Below are 17348 nucleotides of genomic sequence, written 5' to 3' on the forward strand. Positions count from 1 at the left end.
AATTTTAGTTGAATGTGCAGAGGAAGTAGTGGATGTTATTTTGAATATTTTCAATGCTTCTTGTAACTCGGGGATGGTGCCAGAGGACTGGAAGCTGGCTAACATAACGCCACTCTTCAAGAAGGGGTCTAAAGGTATTGCTGGGAATTATAGACCTGTAAGTTTGACTTCAGTGATTTGTAAGATTTTCGAAACTTTGATCAAAATTAACATCATGAAGTTCTTAGAGACTAATAGTCTGTTGATTAGTTTTCAGTATGGTTTCAGGAAAGGTAAATCCTGTGCTACTAATTTATTGCATTTCTACAACAAGGTTACCTCAGCTTTAGATAACAAAAAATGTGTGGATGTTGTTTATATTGATTTTCAAAAAACTTTTGACAAGGTACCGCATGTTGCTCTTCTCAGCAAGTTAGCTGACATAGGAATAGGAGGAAAACTTTACTTTGGGTTAGAAATTGGCTTACTGGTAGGAAGCAAAGAGTAGTTGTGAGAGGAAATCATTCTAATTGGAGTGATGTTTTAAGTGAGGTTCCTCAGGGATCAGTTTTAGGGCCTCTTTTGTTTATTATATTTATGAATGACATCAATGAAAATATTTCTGGAAGCATGAATTGTTTTGCTGACGATGTAAAAGTTATGGGGATTGTCGTAAATGAAGAACAAGTAAAACAGCTGCAAGAGGATTTAGATCATATTACTAAGTGGGCAGATAAATGGGGTATGGCAGTTAATGTAGGGAAATGTCAAGTGCTACACTTAGGTCATGGAAATAAGCGTATGAGATATCGTTTACAGGGTTCAGTCATAAATCAGGCAGAAAATGTTATGGATCTGGGTATCTATATAAATCAGGACTTCAAGTTTAGTCAACAGTGCAGTATTGCTAGTAACAAAGCCAACAAAATGCTTGGGTTTATCAATAGATCTATTTCAAACAAATCTAAGAAAGTTCTTCTGCCTTTATATAGGAGTTTAGTAAGACCTCATTTGGAGTATGCTATTCAGTTTTGGTCGCCTTATCTGAAGAAAGATATTTTTGTATTGGAAAGGGTTCAAAGGCGAGCTACTAGGCTAATAAATGGACTTTCTCACTTAGACTATGATTCCAGGCTTAGAAGGCTAAAAATGTACAGTCTTGAGCAAAGAAGAGACCGAGGGGACATGATTCAGTTGTTTAAATTTATTAAATGAAAGATATTACGGGGCTGAAGTTTAGCACTGAAAACAGGACAAGGGGTCATGGTTTTAAGCTATTTAAATCTCAGGCTAACATGGATGTTAGAAAAAATTATTATTTTAGCAGGGTAGTGGAACCTTGGAACAGTTTACCGGAAGAGGTGGTAATGAGCAAGGGAGTAGATAGTTTTAAGAGGGCCATTGATCTTCACTAGGGATTGTAAATTGACTAGGACCAGTCTAGCTGGTCCCAGAGCCTGTTGCTGGTCGTCACTTTTGTATTTGTATATGCTAAATTAATAGGAAATTTTGCTACCAGATAATGCATATGCCGAAGTTTCAGTCATATTACAAGAACTGTATCTTTTACATTTCCTGTAACAGACAATACAATAATGCCACATCAATTTAGCCTGTGTTTATGAGATCTGTTTGTAATATCATGTATCAAATAATGACAAACATGCATATTATTGCAAATATGTGATATGTATTGTCTTTCAAATATCTTTCGATTCAAAACAATTCCACCCATCCTGATAATAAAGGTAAGCTAAAATAAAACAAAAATGAAATAATTTCTGATTTTTCATCACTCATAAAAAATGCTTTTTAAATATTGCTCTGTGTTTTATGCTCTTGATTATGATCTTAATAATTAGCAATAATTGTTCACTATTGCTTAATAGAAGAAGTAGTTGACAACACAAAGTCTTGTCTCAAGTGTCATAACACTGATAATGGTATATCTTCTGTAAACTCAAAAATTCGGTAAGTGTGGACATTAGCCAATGAATATCAACATTCATGTGGAAAAGACACCTGCAAAGGACCAAATATTCACTCATTATTTCTATGAGGAACCAGTTTTAATGCTTTCAATCGAATTACATAGCCATTGCAAAAATTGGAAGGATGTACAGATGAAAATATAAGTTGCAAAAATCCAGAAAACAGTAAAATGCAAAAAAAAAAAAAAAAAAATGCAGCACTTAATTAAAAATAATAAAATAAAAAGGCATCCCTTCTCGACTACACCAAAATTTTTAAACTCAAGGGAGACCTCGAAAAGAAAAAAAAACCTTTTACTAAACCATTTTTATTTCTAGTGTGCTTGATTGAAAAAAAAAGAAAAATAATGTGTTACTGTTTTATGATCTTAATCATGTTTATTGGACTTTCCATTTAGGTGGTCTTTCTATAGCAATTCCTGGTGAGGTGAAAGGATATTGGGTTGCTCATCAAAAATTTGGGAAACTTCCTTGGAAAACATTATTTCAACCATCAGTCAAGCTGTGTAATGAAGGTTTTAAAGTTTCTCGACATTTAGCCTCTAAACTTCAAAAGCTTAGGGAAAGAATTCTTGCAGATAATTCTATGAGGTATTTTTGACTTGCTTTTTTTTTTTTTTTTGTATTATAAATATGATACATTTTCAGTCATTAGTCTTGTTTTGCATGTCCTGCTACTACTTTAAGAGGAATTGTGCTGATATCACTTACTCCTGTATTGAAAATTGTATTTGTATTAATATATTTTGTTAATTTCAAATTTTGTACTTTGACATTTGAAAGTATCTTACATCGTACATGAAAAAATAGAATAGATAGAAAATGTTTAGTGATTATTCAGGATATCGCATTATTATGCCTATTATACCGATAGTAAAAGCAACTAGAATGACATTCATTTCAATTTAAGATGTGAAGCAATTCCAATGTGGTTGCCAATCGAGATCTGTTTCAAATATAAATAAATTTTAACAATCCAGTTAAAATTTATTTATATTTTGCCTTTACCCTGGCTTAGGGCAGTAACTTACTGCAAAAAAATCCAATTACTTGTTTGCAGAACAGCTCTAGTGTGCAGACTACTAATTTGAGAAACATTAGCCCTGTTTCTGAAGTGGTCTGATACTAATCACCTAAGTCTAATACTTAACAACTTTGAAAGTGAAGAAAATACAATGATTTTAATATTTCCTCAAGAAAATAGTAAGAACCAGCCCATTTACCTGTGTCACTATTTTTAAACATCTAAATTTCAAATGTGGAGAAAGATGGCCTGGATATATATGGCTGTTTTTATAAGTTAATTATTACAGAAGGAAACAAATTATGTTAGATTAAATAAAATATTCATTAAATTTTTTCAATACTGTTCATTTTTAGATTAGAATTCTTCAATAATGAAACACAAGACATTTTAAAAGAAGGAGAAGTTCTTAAAAGACCAGTTCTTGGTACAACTCTGAATAAAATTGCTGAAAAAGGTGCTGATATTTTATATACTGGAGAGTTGAAAGATCAGCTTGTTGAAGATATTTCAAAATGTGGTAAGAAATAATATAAAGTTCAAAATGTGGAGTACATTAACTTTGCACTTAATGAGTATGCAGGCCTTGGTGAACTTCCTGTTTTAAACACCTGCCATTGGTTGCAAAGTTGAAGGTACACAGATTTGGTGCACAAATAAAATGTTTGTTTGTTTTTGAGGGAGGGGGGAGGATACCGAAAGGTGGCATCGCAACTGTGGTTTATGTATGTCTTAATAGTTGTCAACCGTTCCAGATTGTGAAATGCCCTACGATGTTCTGTGCAGAAATGTTAAGTGATACATTCATGCAAAATGGTTGTAAGCAAATATTAGTTATTTTTATGAACCTGAGATCTACAGATTTGTGCAGAACAAGGGATGCGCTTGCTTATTGTACATGGAAGATAACCTCATTGAACAATTTAAATTTGTGGGCAGATAGTTCTTGGCTTTCTGACACTAATCATTAACTGCAGCTAATGGACCGGCATGTCATTTCACATTTTCAAAATTCCACACCGCTTTGAGGTTCCTGAAGGAACTAATTTCACTTAAAAGAGCTTTGAAAAGAACTCTTTTGCATTATTGCTTGTCCCTAGATCAGCGGTTCCCAACCTTTTTGCCTTGCAAACCCCTTCCAAAATCTGTACAAGTTTAGCGAACCCCTGTGCACTAGTGACAGGGTAGTAATAAGTGACACCCCCCCCCCACGCACATATAGCAAGATTTGGGAGATTTGTGTTTTGTTTGTGAACCAAAAATAATTATTGCAAAACAGAAGTACAAACACTGCTGCAAGCTAAAATGATAGAGAAAATATTTTTACAAAACAAATTCACTCAAACAATCCCAAAAATAATTCTTTGAGTTTCAGTCCACTTTGAAAAAATTCTTCAGGGTATGGTGTAGAAAACAGAATTTCAAAGTTTGGCTCAAATTTCTTATCTTACAGTTTCAGTCGAACTCTTAGATTTGGTTCCGAATTTAATTTCCTTCTGCATTTATCTCTATGTGCTGAAATTCATTTTTCCTATGGCAACTTTGTCAATAAAGAGTGATGAACTTTAAAATGTATTTTTCTGGCACAACAGTACATTTATTTGAAATGCTAAATCAGTCAATTAAAAATGATCTTGAAAAATACCTTTTGGAGAAAATGTCTCAGATTAACTAAACAATCTTTTTCTTTTAGTAAAATTATAAAGTTCTGGAAATTCGCATCTTCTTTGAAAGAACGGTGAATCTAGTTGTTTGATAAGGATATACCGTGCACATTAATTGTTTGAGTGCTGAAGAATTTTCTTGTCCTTCTGCTAAAAGTGCAGAATAAAATGTGTAGTTATTTTTATTTCATTTTATTTTTGAAAAATAATAGAAACATATGCTAATAACTTTAATTATTTCATAAACTGTAAAATGTACTAACAAAAATATTTTATGATCACCTATTACAAGAGAGTTTTTCTGCTCAAATAAGTTCCTTTTTTTACATGCAGCACAAATAAAGTTTCATTTTTTATTTCCATAAATATTTTTACAACTTACCTCACACTGTCGACTCCCTATGATATTTTTTAGGGTTGCTAAACAAAATAACAAAAGGTAGTTTGATGTCTCCGGTACTGGTGTACAGTCCTGTCTCACTACTTAGCTGTATACTTGGCGAGATAACATTTAGAAATTATATAGTTCCTTGAAAATTAGCACAGAAGTAAGGCATAATCAACTGGAACATATTTTCAGACATTTACATAGCTATAATTCTAAAGAATTTTGAAAAGAAAATGAAAACAATTTAAAGAAACTAACAAGATTGATCAAGTTTGCTTTAGTTCATCGTAAATTTCAACCAGGGCCAATAAAAAGCAAACACTATACTTATCCTGATCAAGAGGAAATTGTTAAAGATGATGTTAATATTGGAAAAGTATTGTCTCTCGAAGAGAAATTACGACTAGCTATAAATTCAAATAATAAAAGTAATAATTATGATAATACACATAATACAAAAGGAACACACATACACAAAAGAATTTAGCCAAAAATAATACACCAGACACTGAAATAGTTGAAAATGAAAGACTTTGAGGTAATATTAGAGGAGGTGTATCGCACATTGTTAACAGTACCACCAACCTGTGTAATTCAGAGACTTTTTTCAATTGCAGGAAATTTGTGCACAAAATTGAGTTCTAGGCTAAGAGACAAATCAATAGATGCATTTCCTTTCTAACAATTACTGACACATTTGTTCCTTCACTTTATAATTGTTTGTAATTTTTTTCATAAGTAATACAATTTTTGCACAAAATCATGAAATATGTCAGCAAAACAAAATATTTAAGATAATTTTTTGAGAAATTTCTAACACCGATATTCCGGTATCACTTTTTAAAAATACTGAATACCGGTATTACATCTTTGATCTGGTATTGCAATCCCTACTCCATATCTATCAAGTTCAATCGGATTTTTCAATTAAACAGAGAAAACTGAAGCAATCATATGCTTTCATCGTAGTACATTGCGTTAAACAGTTGAGCTTTTTGGCATGGGCTCAGTTCTATCATGCTCAACAACAACGGTAAAAAATTGTTCCTTGTAATGACAGACTTAATTCTTTAGATTTACAAATCAGAATGTCATCAAGTATGCTAACATTTGTATCCAGCAAGTATCGAATGTGCAAGAGACTCTCAAACTTGACACTTCATTTCAAACAAAAATGTTAAGTTTCGGCCATTACAATATTTTTGCGAACCCCTTTGAGTTCGCGAACTACCAGTTGAGAATCGATGCCCTAGATGATCAAAAATGCTTGAAATGTGTTGTCCAAACGAATCCTTTTTTCCTTCTGGAAGTAGTTATGGTCAGACAACTTTTGTTAACCTGATAAACAGGGCGTTGAATAAGTTTTTGTGGAGGCTGGAATTAATGAGATTGTGATTATTTATAAGAAGATGGGATTTGAGGATTTTTGAAAATGGTTAAATTCAGGATATCTGGAGAATTCCATTCTGCCTGTCTCACCTCTTGAAATTTTAATGAGATGAGGATATGAATTGATAAAAATACCATTAATCCTTAAAAGTCATCCTGATATTGTCGAATTTTGTGACATTGATCCGATTTTTGGTTGCCAAATTTGGCTAGGAATTGTCAGTCACCAAATTTGACAAAATCATCACCAAGTAACAAGCGATGACTTGGCAAGGAGGGGGACTCCGCTTCCAAACTACACCACTGAAGGAAAGTTGCCAATCAAGTCGTCATGGCCTGTGAACGAGAGTTAGCAAGCAAACCCTCTAATTTTTGTTAATTTTTGCTTTGATAAACTTTTAAACAAAATTAATTTTTGTCTGAACATGTCAGTACATATTGCTTTTTAGTGTCCATTTAGTTCTTCAGAAATTTTAGTGCATAGCTATAGGTCAATCAATAAACTTTTAACAATTTTTTGTGCTGTTTGACTTGACATAAGTATATTCAATAAGTGTTCGAATGAAAGTAAACTTAGGAGTATCATTGTAGGTTTTTATGTTCACCATTGTAAACGTTTTTCATAGGGTCCTTAAATCTAGAAAATTCCAAAATTCATAATAATGGCTCCTCTTTTGGTTGCCGAGTTAGGGATATTTTATTGTACTTCAATAAAATATAATTACTGGAATCAAATTTATTGAAATGTGTTACAATTTGATTAATTTTGCATGTGTGTGAAAATTTTGTTTATAAAGTATATAATTTTGTAAAAAGCCTATTATCAGACCCATTTTTTTCTAAAATAATTCCTGTGTTTAAAGAGATGCATTGTAACTACTCAGTAAATTGTTCATAAGTTTGTTCATTTTATAAATACATATATTTGAATGAAATGCATCATGTTATTTTATTAATGCAATTTTTAAAAAAAAATGCAACTTTAATTACTATTGCATGCATAACTATGAGGTATTAAAAACTTGTGACCCATATTTTGTGAGCCAATGTAAAATGCCTGAAGTGTTGTGAAATGCAAGATAAAAAGGAACGCCATGAAAAGTAGGTTTATGTTGTTATTTTTTTCTTATTCTAAATATATATGCAATTGATCATTATAAACTGCTTGTGCCTTACACCATCAAAAATAGAAGTGTTTTCATGTCTGAATGTGTACAAAATTGCAAATGGAACTGAAGTAAGCTACACGGAAGTTGACACTGTTTGTATTTTTCCTCATAAAAGGCCCCTTTTAGATGCTTTTAATGATGTAATATTTTGTATTGCTTTCTTAAATTTGTGTTTATTATCTGCTCAATTATGAGATTTTTAAATACTTCAATATTAGGTGGAATTATAACAGCAGAAGACCTTACTAACTACAAAGCTGTTATAAAACCTTCTGCAAAAGTACAACTTAATGGCCCTGTAAAATTGATGTTACATACTGTACCAACTCCAGGAAGTGGCCTGATTCTGAGCTTCATTTTAAATGTGTTGAGTCACTACAACATGACAGCTGACAATTTTACAAATACAGATGATGCTGCATTGATGTACCATAGAATTATTGAGGCATTTAAATTTGGATTTGCTCATCGAAGCCATCTTGGTGATGATGCATTTGTTAATGTTACAGAGGTAAACAGTTATTTGTTGTTAATTTTAATTTTCAGAATATTTTGCATGCCAAGCTTGACAAATTTAATTCAACTTTTATAATTTTTTAAGAGGGCAGTTGATGTAAAAACTCCTTTTTAACATAATTTGAAGTTATTGAGGATCAACAAGCATCATGCAAGGAATTATGTAATAATATGCAATTAACATATGAGGCAGTGAGAAGCAAATAGGTGCAAGGCAACATTTTCAAGTTTTGAGTAAAACTAGTGTAAAGATACAGTCCTGGGTAGGCTTTCATCGGAAAAATTTCTGAATCGAGCAGCACCTACCAGGGTTACTAGTACAATCTCTTGCCCAAAAACAGAAAAGTGGTTTACCTATCATTTGTACTTTATATCTGGAAATTTTTAATTTTAGCACTTACATCTCTTTGCTTTTCACTGCCTCATATAATAATGGAGAAATGAGAATTTGACACTCTTAAATTTTGTCTTATTTATTTACTTAGCTATTGAACACAATGCAGCAGCATGCTATGAAGCAGAATCTCTGTTTTTTCTATCTTTTAATAGTAGAAATAAGGAGAAATTACATTTGATATCATTTTGAATCATAAAAATATTTATTTTTTTTTACCTCTCAAGATTTTCTGTTCTAACTGAAATTCTTGAGTAAAAGAGAGACATCCATCCAAGATGTATGTTTGGAGTGAATCACAATTTATGGTTTAGCTCAGTCTTATGGGTTTCAGTTTGAAGTAGTAGTTGGAAGTTATCCTGTATGAGGCAGTCAGCGTGTGTATTGAAGTTATCACAATTTGCTGATACTGATTCTACTTGTTACAAGTAGTATATTGTATTGAGTCTGCAGATGTACTGGCTAAGGAGGGCAGCCCTAAAGATTATACTGATGATGGCTGTCTCTCTTTCTCAGAAATTGCCTCAAGGGTGAAAGTAGATGTCAATTCCTTCTGGGAAAGTGCCCCTTTGCTTGATTGGTATGCCTGTGACCTCCCTGGCGTGGCATTGCACGAGGCTTAGAGTAGATGTCAGCAGACAACTATTGCCAGGCTGCTTTCGGGTCATCTGCATGCCCAAAGTCATGTGGCGGGACATTCCTCCCTTCTCTATGTTGAATTGAACGTTGAATTTTAGCCGGCACTTGTATGAAATTGTAATTTCATGAACTTCTATTCCAAAGTTTTAAGTATATTTTATGCACATTTTGTGAAGATGTGAAGCATTTATCTGTAGTTGGGGCAAACCTAACTTGGCTGCGTTGTGAGGGCTACGCAGATCTTCATCACAGCAATATCACGTTGCCAGGTTAGATCTACCCCAATCATGGTTTAATTACTTTTTGAGACAGCTCAATTGATCGGAACTAGCATGAGCTAATGTGTGAGAAACTGCACAGTGCACATTCATATAAATTCAAAAATATTTGGCATCAAGGTACATTCTTTGGCAAAGAAAACATAAACACTCCAAAGTTTATAAATTGTACACAAAAATATCCAAAAACCTTTCAATCTTATGAAATGTTTTATGTGAAATAACTGAACAAAAAAAAAAGAAAGAAAGAAAACTAGTTGATAAACGGTGGTCAAATTTTGTTCTAATTATAATCCTGGAAAATAAAGCTGTTAATTTTAAAATCTAAAATTCTGCTTCATAGAACAACCTCCCCACAAAATTTCATTTCTAAAAATCAACCCAGGTATCATCAACTCATCGGATTTTGCTCGGCCGATCATAGACTCCTCCTAAACTCATCGCTAATGCACGCTGATATCGTTGCGATCAGAATCCGAGATCGTTTTCGATGAACTGTTTTCTATCGGAAAACTATATCCTTACGATCAAATTTTCCGATGAAAATTCGCCGAGCTGCATTTCATCGGAAAAAGAGATCTAAGCGATCAAATTTTCCGATGAAAATTTGCCGAGCTACATTTCGTCAGAAAAAGAGATTGTAACGATCAAATTTTCCGATGAAAATTTGCCGAGTTACATTTCATCTTAAAAGAAGTAGGTCGTTTAATTTTTCCGATAAAATTTTTCCCAATCTAAAGTTTTTGGAAATCTCCCAATTGTTAAAATAGGATAAGTTTTGTTATTCGAATATCCGACTATTGATCAAACGTAAGGCCATACGGATCAACATTCAGGGTTGAGAATTGGAGGAAAAATGACTGAGACTTTGACTCCGAATCCGACTCCTGGATTTTGGAAGGGTTTACTCCGATTTGCTGCAAAATCAATTCAACTTTAACTCCACGATTCCAACCCCTATTACCTCACTGGAATTGCGAACAAAATGAGACTCCAACTCTTGAATGATTTCTCTCTATCTCCAAAACAATTCCACTCCGTTCAATTTGACTCCCAAAATTACCGACTCCGACTCGGTTTGCAGGCAAAATGATCGACTCCGACTCTTCACTAGCTGGTGCCACAAGTATATTCACTGAATAAAATTCTCACTTTCTGTTCAGAAATCTGTCATGGCCTTGCCCCCCGATAGATGGCGCCACAAATGATTTTCCATTTAATACATTATTTTCCTCCTTGGAAAGAGTATTATTTGTCTAGTGGTTAGCATTTAAATCTCGTATTCCAGAGGTCTAGGGTTCGATTCCCGGCTAAAGCGACTTAGATTGAACTCATGAATCACGTTCATCAAACGTTGTTAAATTAGAAAATAAATAAACAAGTTATTAAAAAAAAAAAATATTAAATAATTGTCCGAAATAACGTCATCCGAAAATACCCTTCCTGAAAGTTTTCAAGATGCCGGAAGGGTCACGTGATCATCCAAGATGGCGGACCCCCCTTCCCACTGTTAATTTTTTTTCCTCCTGCTTGTCCCTATATCGCAGTTGTTACTACTTCTCATCTTATTTTCATCCTAAATTCATCACCTCGGAACAGCACTGATCGTATATTGCTCCAAATCTCATCGTATTTTCATCCAAAATTCATCGCCTCGGAACAGCCCTGCTCGTATATTGCTCCAAATCTCATCGTATTTTCATCCAAAATTCATCACCTCGGAACAGCACTGCTCGTATATTGCTCCAAATCTCATCGGTATAGGGAGCAAAATTCATCGGATTCCGATGATCGGATTCTACTATTGCCGATGAGACATATTGGAGCAATTTCCGATGAAAACTCATCGGAATCCGATCATCGGCCGATCATCGACCGATCAAAGTTTGATCGGATGCCGATGATCGGCCGATGAGTTGATGCTATTCGGGAAGTCTTTTCCAAATATAGTTCGTGAAAATAGCTCTTTTATAATTTTTTAACTTGCTTCAAAACAAAACAGTGATTAAAAAGAGAAAAAGAAAATTGAATTTCCAAGTTTTTAAATTTCAGCAGAAAGTGATTTTTCATAAAGACATTGCAGCCAGAGGTTTTTTAAGTAAAATTATGAGAAATAAAAATGCCCTGTATAATATGATCACTATGGTTTTTCTTTTTCACACACTTGCCTATAAAAAGAAGAACATTGGAAAAAAAGAAAATTTACAATACTACTTATTTCCTTTTACAAAATGCTAAATTAAAAATATAAACCTGGATAGACTCCTGATAGACTGCTAGTCATTTTTATTAGTTATTGGTGATTTGCAAATACATCGTTATATAATAAAATATGTTCTGTGGAACGTTTTCATTTATAAATTGAAAAATTTGGTAAAATATGCGAGTTCATTTTTTGAACTATATTTTTCTTTATTATTTATTTTAAATTATCATGTTATTATTATAATTATTTATTTATTTTTAATAATTACTTATATTATATTTCATTATTTAATCTGAGTACATTAAATATATTTTATTCTTCCTTTTAGGTCCTTTCAAATTTACAATCTAAAACATACACTGAAAATATATGGAAACAAATATCTGATATGGAAACCTTCCCAGTTAATCATTACAAGCCTTTACAAGTGATTTCAGATGATCATGGAACGGCTCATGTATCTGTTATAGCTGAAAATGGTGATGCTGTTTCTGTCACAAGCACTGTGAATACATAGTAAGCTTTTTAATTACATGGATTGAATGTTTTCCAAAATTTTTTTAACTCAAAAACATTTTTTTTAATGGAAGATTGATACATACAGTTGGCACTCTGTTTAACGACTTTCAAGGGATCACAAAAAATCGTCCTTAAGTAGAAAGCGTCCTTAAATAGAATTGTTTTAACACTGTAGTGAACCATATGGGACCATGAAAAGCCGTCGTTAAATAGAGAAAGTTGTTAAATAGAGCCTCGTTAAACAGAGAGCCAACTGTATAAAAAAGCAGTGTCTGTATGTTTGCTATGGCAAAACTCCAGAAGTAGTCAATGCATTCACATGAAATATTTACGCAATGTTTCTTTTCTGTAGAGGAGTGCCAATAAAAACTTTTTGTCCTCAAAATTTTAAGCATTTTGCAAGGATTAATTAAAAGCATTTATTTCTGGCTAATGATTTATGTGTGTGTTTTTGCCCATTGTTAAGCAAAAACTCAAGTAAATATTTTACTCTCATTGTCAAAGAAGAATAAGGTATTCAGCTCTTTCTCTCATCTAATTTCTAAAAATGCTGCTTCTGATTTGATTTCTTTGAGGCTTAAATGAAAACCATTGTGTGTGACGAATGATTTTTCGCATTTTAGCATATTACAGTAGAAGACCGTTATAACACACACCTTGGGACCAGAGCTTTTGCGTTATACAGGTTTTTGCGTTATATAGATCATTTCACAAATTTTGAAACTAATATTCAGAATATATCTATATATTAGCACTTCAGAATGAGTTTTATCTGCAATATATTAAAGCACCACTATTACAATTAGTTGTTCCCAAATAAATATGTTTCACAATCGAAAGAAAGTGCATTATCCTGCACTTCTGCTAGCTTCATGGTTTGCATAACAGCTGCATTTTCAAGAGCCATCTGGTATTTTCTATTTACTGTAAGTACTAATTTTCCCTTAAAAGCTTTGAATTAAAATGGAAAGATGAGAAACAATTTCAAAATTTAATTTGCCTTACAATTTTAATGCTTGCAAAGCAAAACAGAGGGATTTTTTAAACTACAAAACATATTGTTTACTTCTGAAAAGTTGTGCATTTTATAGAGAATTGCGTTATATAGGTCGGCGTTACAATGGTCTTCTACTGTATTAAGAAAAAACTGAAATAAATATTAAGCGCGTTGCCTATTGACAGTAAAAAACTCAGCCTTTTTAATCTTTTTTTTTTTAATTTGTCAAATACTTATGATTTTAGCAGCAAATATACAATTAGAAAAAATAATTTTTTTGACAGTCAGCAGACAGTGGACTATTTGACTGGAAATCCTGGCCAAAAATAGTTTGAAATTTTCAGTCTTCTGAAGGCAATATCCTTCTGTGTAATTGTGCACTGTACAGCAAAGCTATCGCACCCACTGACACAAAATTTGGTATGCAAGTTGTCTGAAAGATCAGATGTTGCAACTTGAAGCTCGATTTTTAAAATTTGAATTAGAAAAAAAAATTCAATGTTTTATCCATGTTTTAGACTTTTGCGTATTTTCGACTGTAAAAATGCTCCTAATTAACGTAGGAAAAAACAAAGCATCACTTGGTATAACGAATATTTTTCTTCAAAACTCAAATTTGTTTGAAGTTCTAATGTAATTTACACGAATTTCCAGGAATTTACAACAGGAGGCTACTTTTTTCAATTCTTTCAATTATTCAGCCAATGTAAACTAAAATTCCTGCATCCAAAATCCTATTGATATTATGGCTCTAAAATTTTCAAGAAAATATCACTTTAATTTCATTTAAAGCAAAAACGGTGAAGTTACCTTGTTTCACTGATTTATAATGAATTTCCTTTTAATGAGTTGAAATGAAAATTTGCAACAATTTTCACTCATTCCATATTGGATGCAACGGTTGAGTGCTTGGCAAGAATGCTTGGATAAGTGGTAAGCATGTTTGATTCTTTTTTTTTTTCATATTTTCCTTCGAAGGAATGTAATTAAATGCAAAATTTGGGGGGGGGGATGCAGTTCAGAGATCTTAGTATTCAATGTAAAACATAAATTTGAATCTCAAAAAAATTAAAGAAATCAGTTTTAGTTCTTTAATGTTTGGATTCAAGCATTAAAACTGTGCGGTACTTAGATGAAATAATCTTCAAGCGAGTGAGTGGACTGTAAGCGTTTATTGCAATGGACAGAATGGCAGGTTTTACAATGGCGATTTTCTTATCGTACAAAAAAAAAGGTTGCCATATGTTGGCGCGAATAGTTCTAAGAAAATAACTTCGCCAGGGGCGCTACATTTACAAACACTGAACAAAAACCTTGAGTTAACCATGCACAAAAAGAATTTAAGTCAAGTGTTTTGGGGTTACAAGGAGCCTCTTGCAAAAAAAAAAAAAATGAATGAACAAAGAAGTTATAACTAAAAACATTGGAAAAGGAGTATTCAAATGCTCTTTTTGTTGCATTTTTTTGATTATATATATATATATATATATATATATATATATATATATATATATATATAAACTCATTTTTATTTATGTGGCAAACAAAAGCTTAAATTAAAAGACAAGTATAAATTATGAATGCATTTTAAACAAAATTTGCCTTAGATGCCTATGTAACCATCCTCTCCCTGCAATGTTCCCTTTACATGTGAAACTTGTTACATTAAATATGATTTCAAGAGTGCTGGGCCAGATTTGGTGAGGGCAGGCCTGACGAGAGACCATGTCAGCCTAGTCGGAAACTAGAGGCCCGGGCCTTGTGGGGGGGGGGACGACACTAACGCAAAAAAAGGGAAGAAAGAAGGGGGGGGGACTCCGAATAAGAGAAAACGTAAAGATTAAGTAAAATTTACTCTTTTGATATTTACTGTTATGGCACTTAAAATGGAGTTAATTGTTTTCTAGTAAACAGTTTTGAATTTTTTTCTTTTCTCCCCTTTTTTTCTTCTTTCCCTTTTCTTCTTCTCCCCTTTTCTTTTCTTTTCTTTCTTTTTTTTTTTGAGGGGCAGGAGGAGCCCGCCTTGACTCTCTGCGACCCTGGGTGAGAGGGATCAATGCCTTTATAGACCTCAGTGGAATATGTGCAAACATGTACTTTCTGATGCCAACAAATAGTACTTGAGTCGATCCTTATGTATGTAGCTGTTTTACATAGCAGGATGTGTCCCAATCAAAAATATATGAATAGAAACTTGGAACTAAAATTTGATTTAATTTTCATTTCACAGTGAGTAGGTAAAACATCTCAACTATGAATGCTAGCAATAGGAAATGCGCTTGAAGAGAAAATTTTGAGCATTCTACGTATAATTGGAAAAATACCTCCCCCCTCTCCCCGCCACGTATAATTTGCTTTTATTTTATCTAAAATTTATCTCAATTTTAAAAAAGAACAAATTTTCTTATCAAGATCATAAAATAGGTTCATTTATTGCCTGCTTAACATGCATGAGAAATTAACGTAATTAAACGCAGACGCATGTTTTAGGAGTCAATAATTCCCTTTATCAATGCATAAAAATAAACATTTCAAAATTACTTGGATGATTCTTATTCCATCACTTACATCTTTATACATTGACAAAGCGGTTTCTTGCAACCCTGAAACCCATGTCTGAAATTTTATTGCTATTTTTGTGCTTATTATGTTGATTTTCTCATTCAGTAGTACTTATCATAACATGTTACAAATTTATTAAATCTTTGTAGGTAAATTCCTTTAAAAATTTCCCGTATCAAGTTTTATTAATTTTTTTAATTTGAAGAAGGAAACTATTTTCTTAGGTTTATTGTTAGCACAATGCTCTGAGATTTCTTTAACCTGTAAAATTGATATAAAAATAAAATCAATTACTTTTTGCTTTTTTTTACTTTCAACATCTGAAATGTCCATTGTGAACTCGTAAAAAGCCAATTTTATTGTAAAAATAATCATATGTTGTGCCTTTTCTTCATAAACTAGTTGAGGCGAACCAAACCTGGTGGCATTGTGAAGGCTACGCAGATCCTCATTACCGCATTTTAGTGCAGTAGACCTCTGATTGCAGTGCTTGGTTTGGTTGTGCTCCTATATTTCATTTACAGCATTACCACACTGCTAGGTTAGGTTTGCGCCAACTATAATAGTTTTTGTCACTAGTTTAGAGCACAAAACTTGCTACAAACCAGATTTAGTAACATACTGTTTTGACACGTACTGCTGTATGTAACTACTGTACCGTTGTTGACACTTGATTTTATGTATTGTTTGGGGCCACAAAAAGTGTTCATAAAGTCAACAGTTAATTATATTAACTGGACATTTTGGAGCTGGTAAAATGTTCTTAAAACCATGATTGCTCAAAAAAAAAAAAAAAAAAAGAGAGATTTGTAAAATCAAGTGTCGACTGTAGTATTTCAGTTTTAATCCCAAGCATTTGAAACAAGACAAGCATTTTTTTTTTAATATTGATTTTCTCCCTCACACAATTTTTAGCCGTGTAATCAGCCAGTGAATATATTTATTTATCACTGAACTTTGCTTACTGTATTAACTCTTCTTTACTCTCTTTTTATTTAGTTTTGGAAGTTTATGTCGTTCTTCTTCAACTGGCATCATATTCAACAATGGTATGGATGACTTCTCTTCACCCAACATAACAAACTATTTTGATGTGCCTCCTTCTCCTGCAAATTACATTGAGCCTGGGAAAAGACCTTTGTCTTCAATGTGTCCAACAATAGCTGTAAATAATGAAGGAGATGTTCATATGGTTATTGGAAGTGCTGGAGGCACTCGTATGATTACTGCCTCTGCACTGGTAAGTTTACTCTTTGTGAATAGTTCCCTTTTTATTTTAGAAACTGATGTGTAGTACTTTTTCTTCGAAGAACAGGTTGAGAAATATACTCATTCGTTTCTGCAAAAACACAGATGATAAAAACATTTGAGCCAAGTAAAGTAAAAAAGCATAAGGCTTTTCTCCTTAATGGAAACCAATACTAATTGTGCCACTGTATGTTTATTCTGTCAACATTACTTAAGTTTTAATCTCAGACAAAGTAATAAGTTAGTTGCAGGATTCTATAGAAAAACCATAAAATTTAACTAATAGCATTATGCTCAGGCTCAGCAGCAACAAAATATTGCATTAATTTCTCTTAGGTTTCTATAGATCTATTCAATTAATGAATGAAATCCGTCAAATGAGCAC

General features: G+C 32.7%; 1 protein-coding gene across 2 annotated transcripts in view; it reads left to right on the top strand.

Moving 5' to 3' along the window:
* LOC129223302 (scoloptoxin SSD14-like) overlaps positions 1-17348 on the top strand; it is a 91475-nt gene that overhangs the window by 58147 nt on the left and 15980 nt on the right. For both annotated transcript variants that reach the window (XM_054857871.1, XM_054857879.1), the window contains exons 5-9: positions 2369-2561; positions 3351-3514; positions 7823-8115; positions 11966-12153; positions 16715-16955. In XM_054857871.1, coding sequence (XP_054713846.1) covers positions 2369-2561; positions 3351-3514; positions 7823-8115; positions 11966-12153; positions 16715-16955 — 1079 coding nt within the window. The remainder of the gene's footprint in view (positions 1-2368; positions 2562-3350; positions 3515-7822; positions 8116-11965; positions 12154-16714; positions 16956-17348) is intronic.

The sequence above is a fragment of the Uloborus diversus genome, chromosome 1 (genome assembly GCF_026930045.1).
Source record: "Uloborus diversus isolate 005 chromosome 1, Udiv.v.3.1, whole genome shotgun sequence".
In the NCBI taxonomy this organism is placed as follows: Eukaryota; Metazoa; Arthropoda; class Arachnida; order Araneae; family Uloboridae; genus Uloborus; species Uloborus diversus.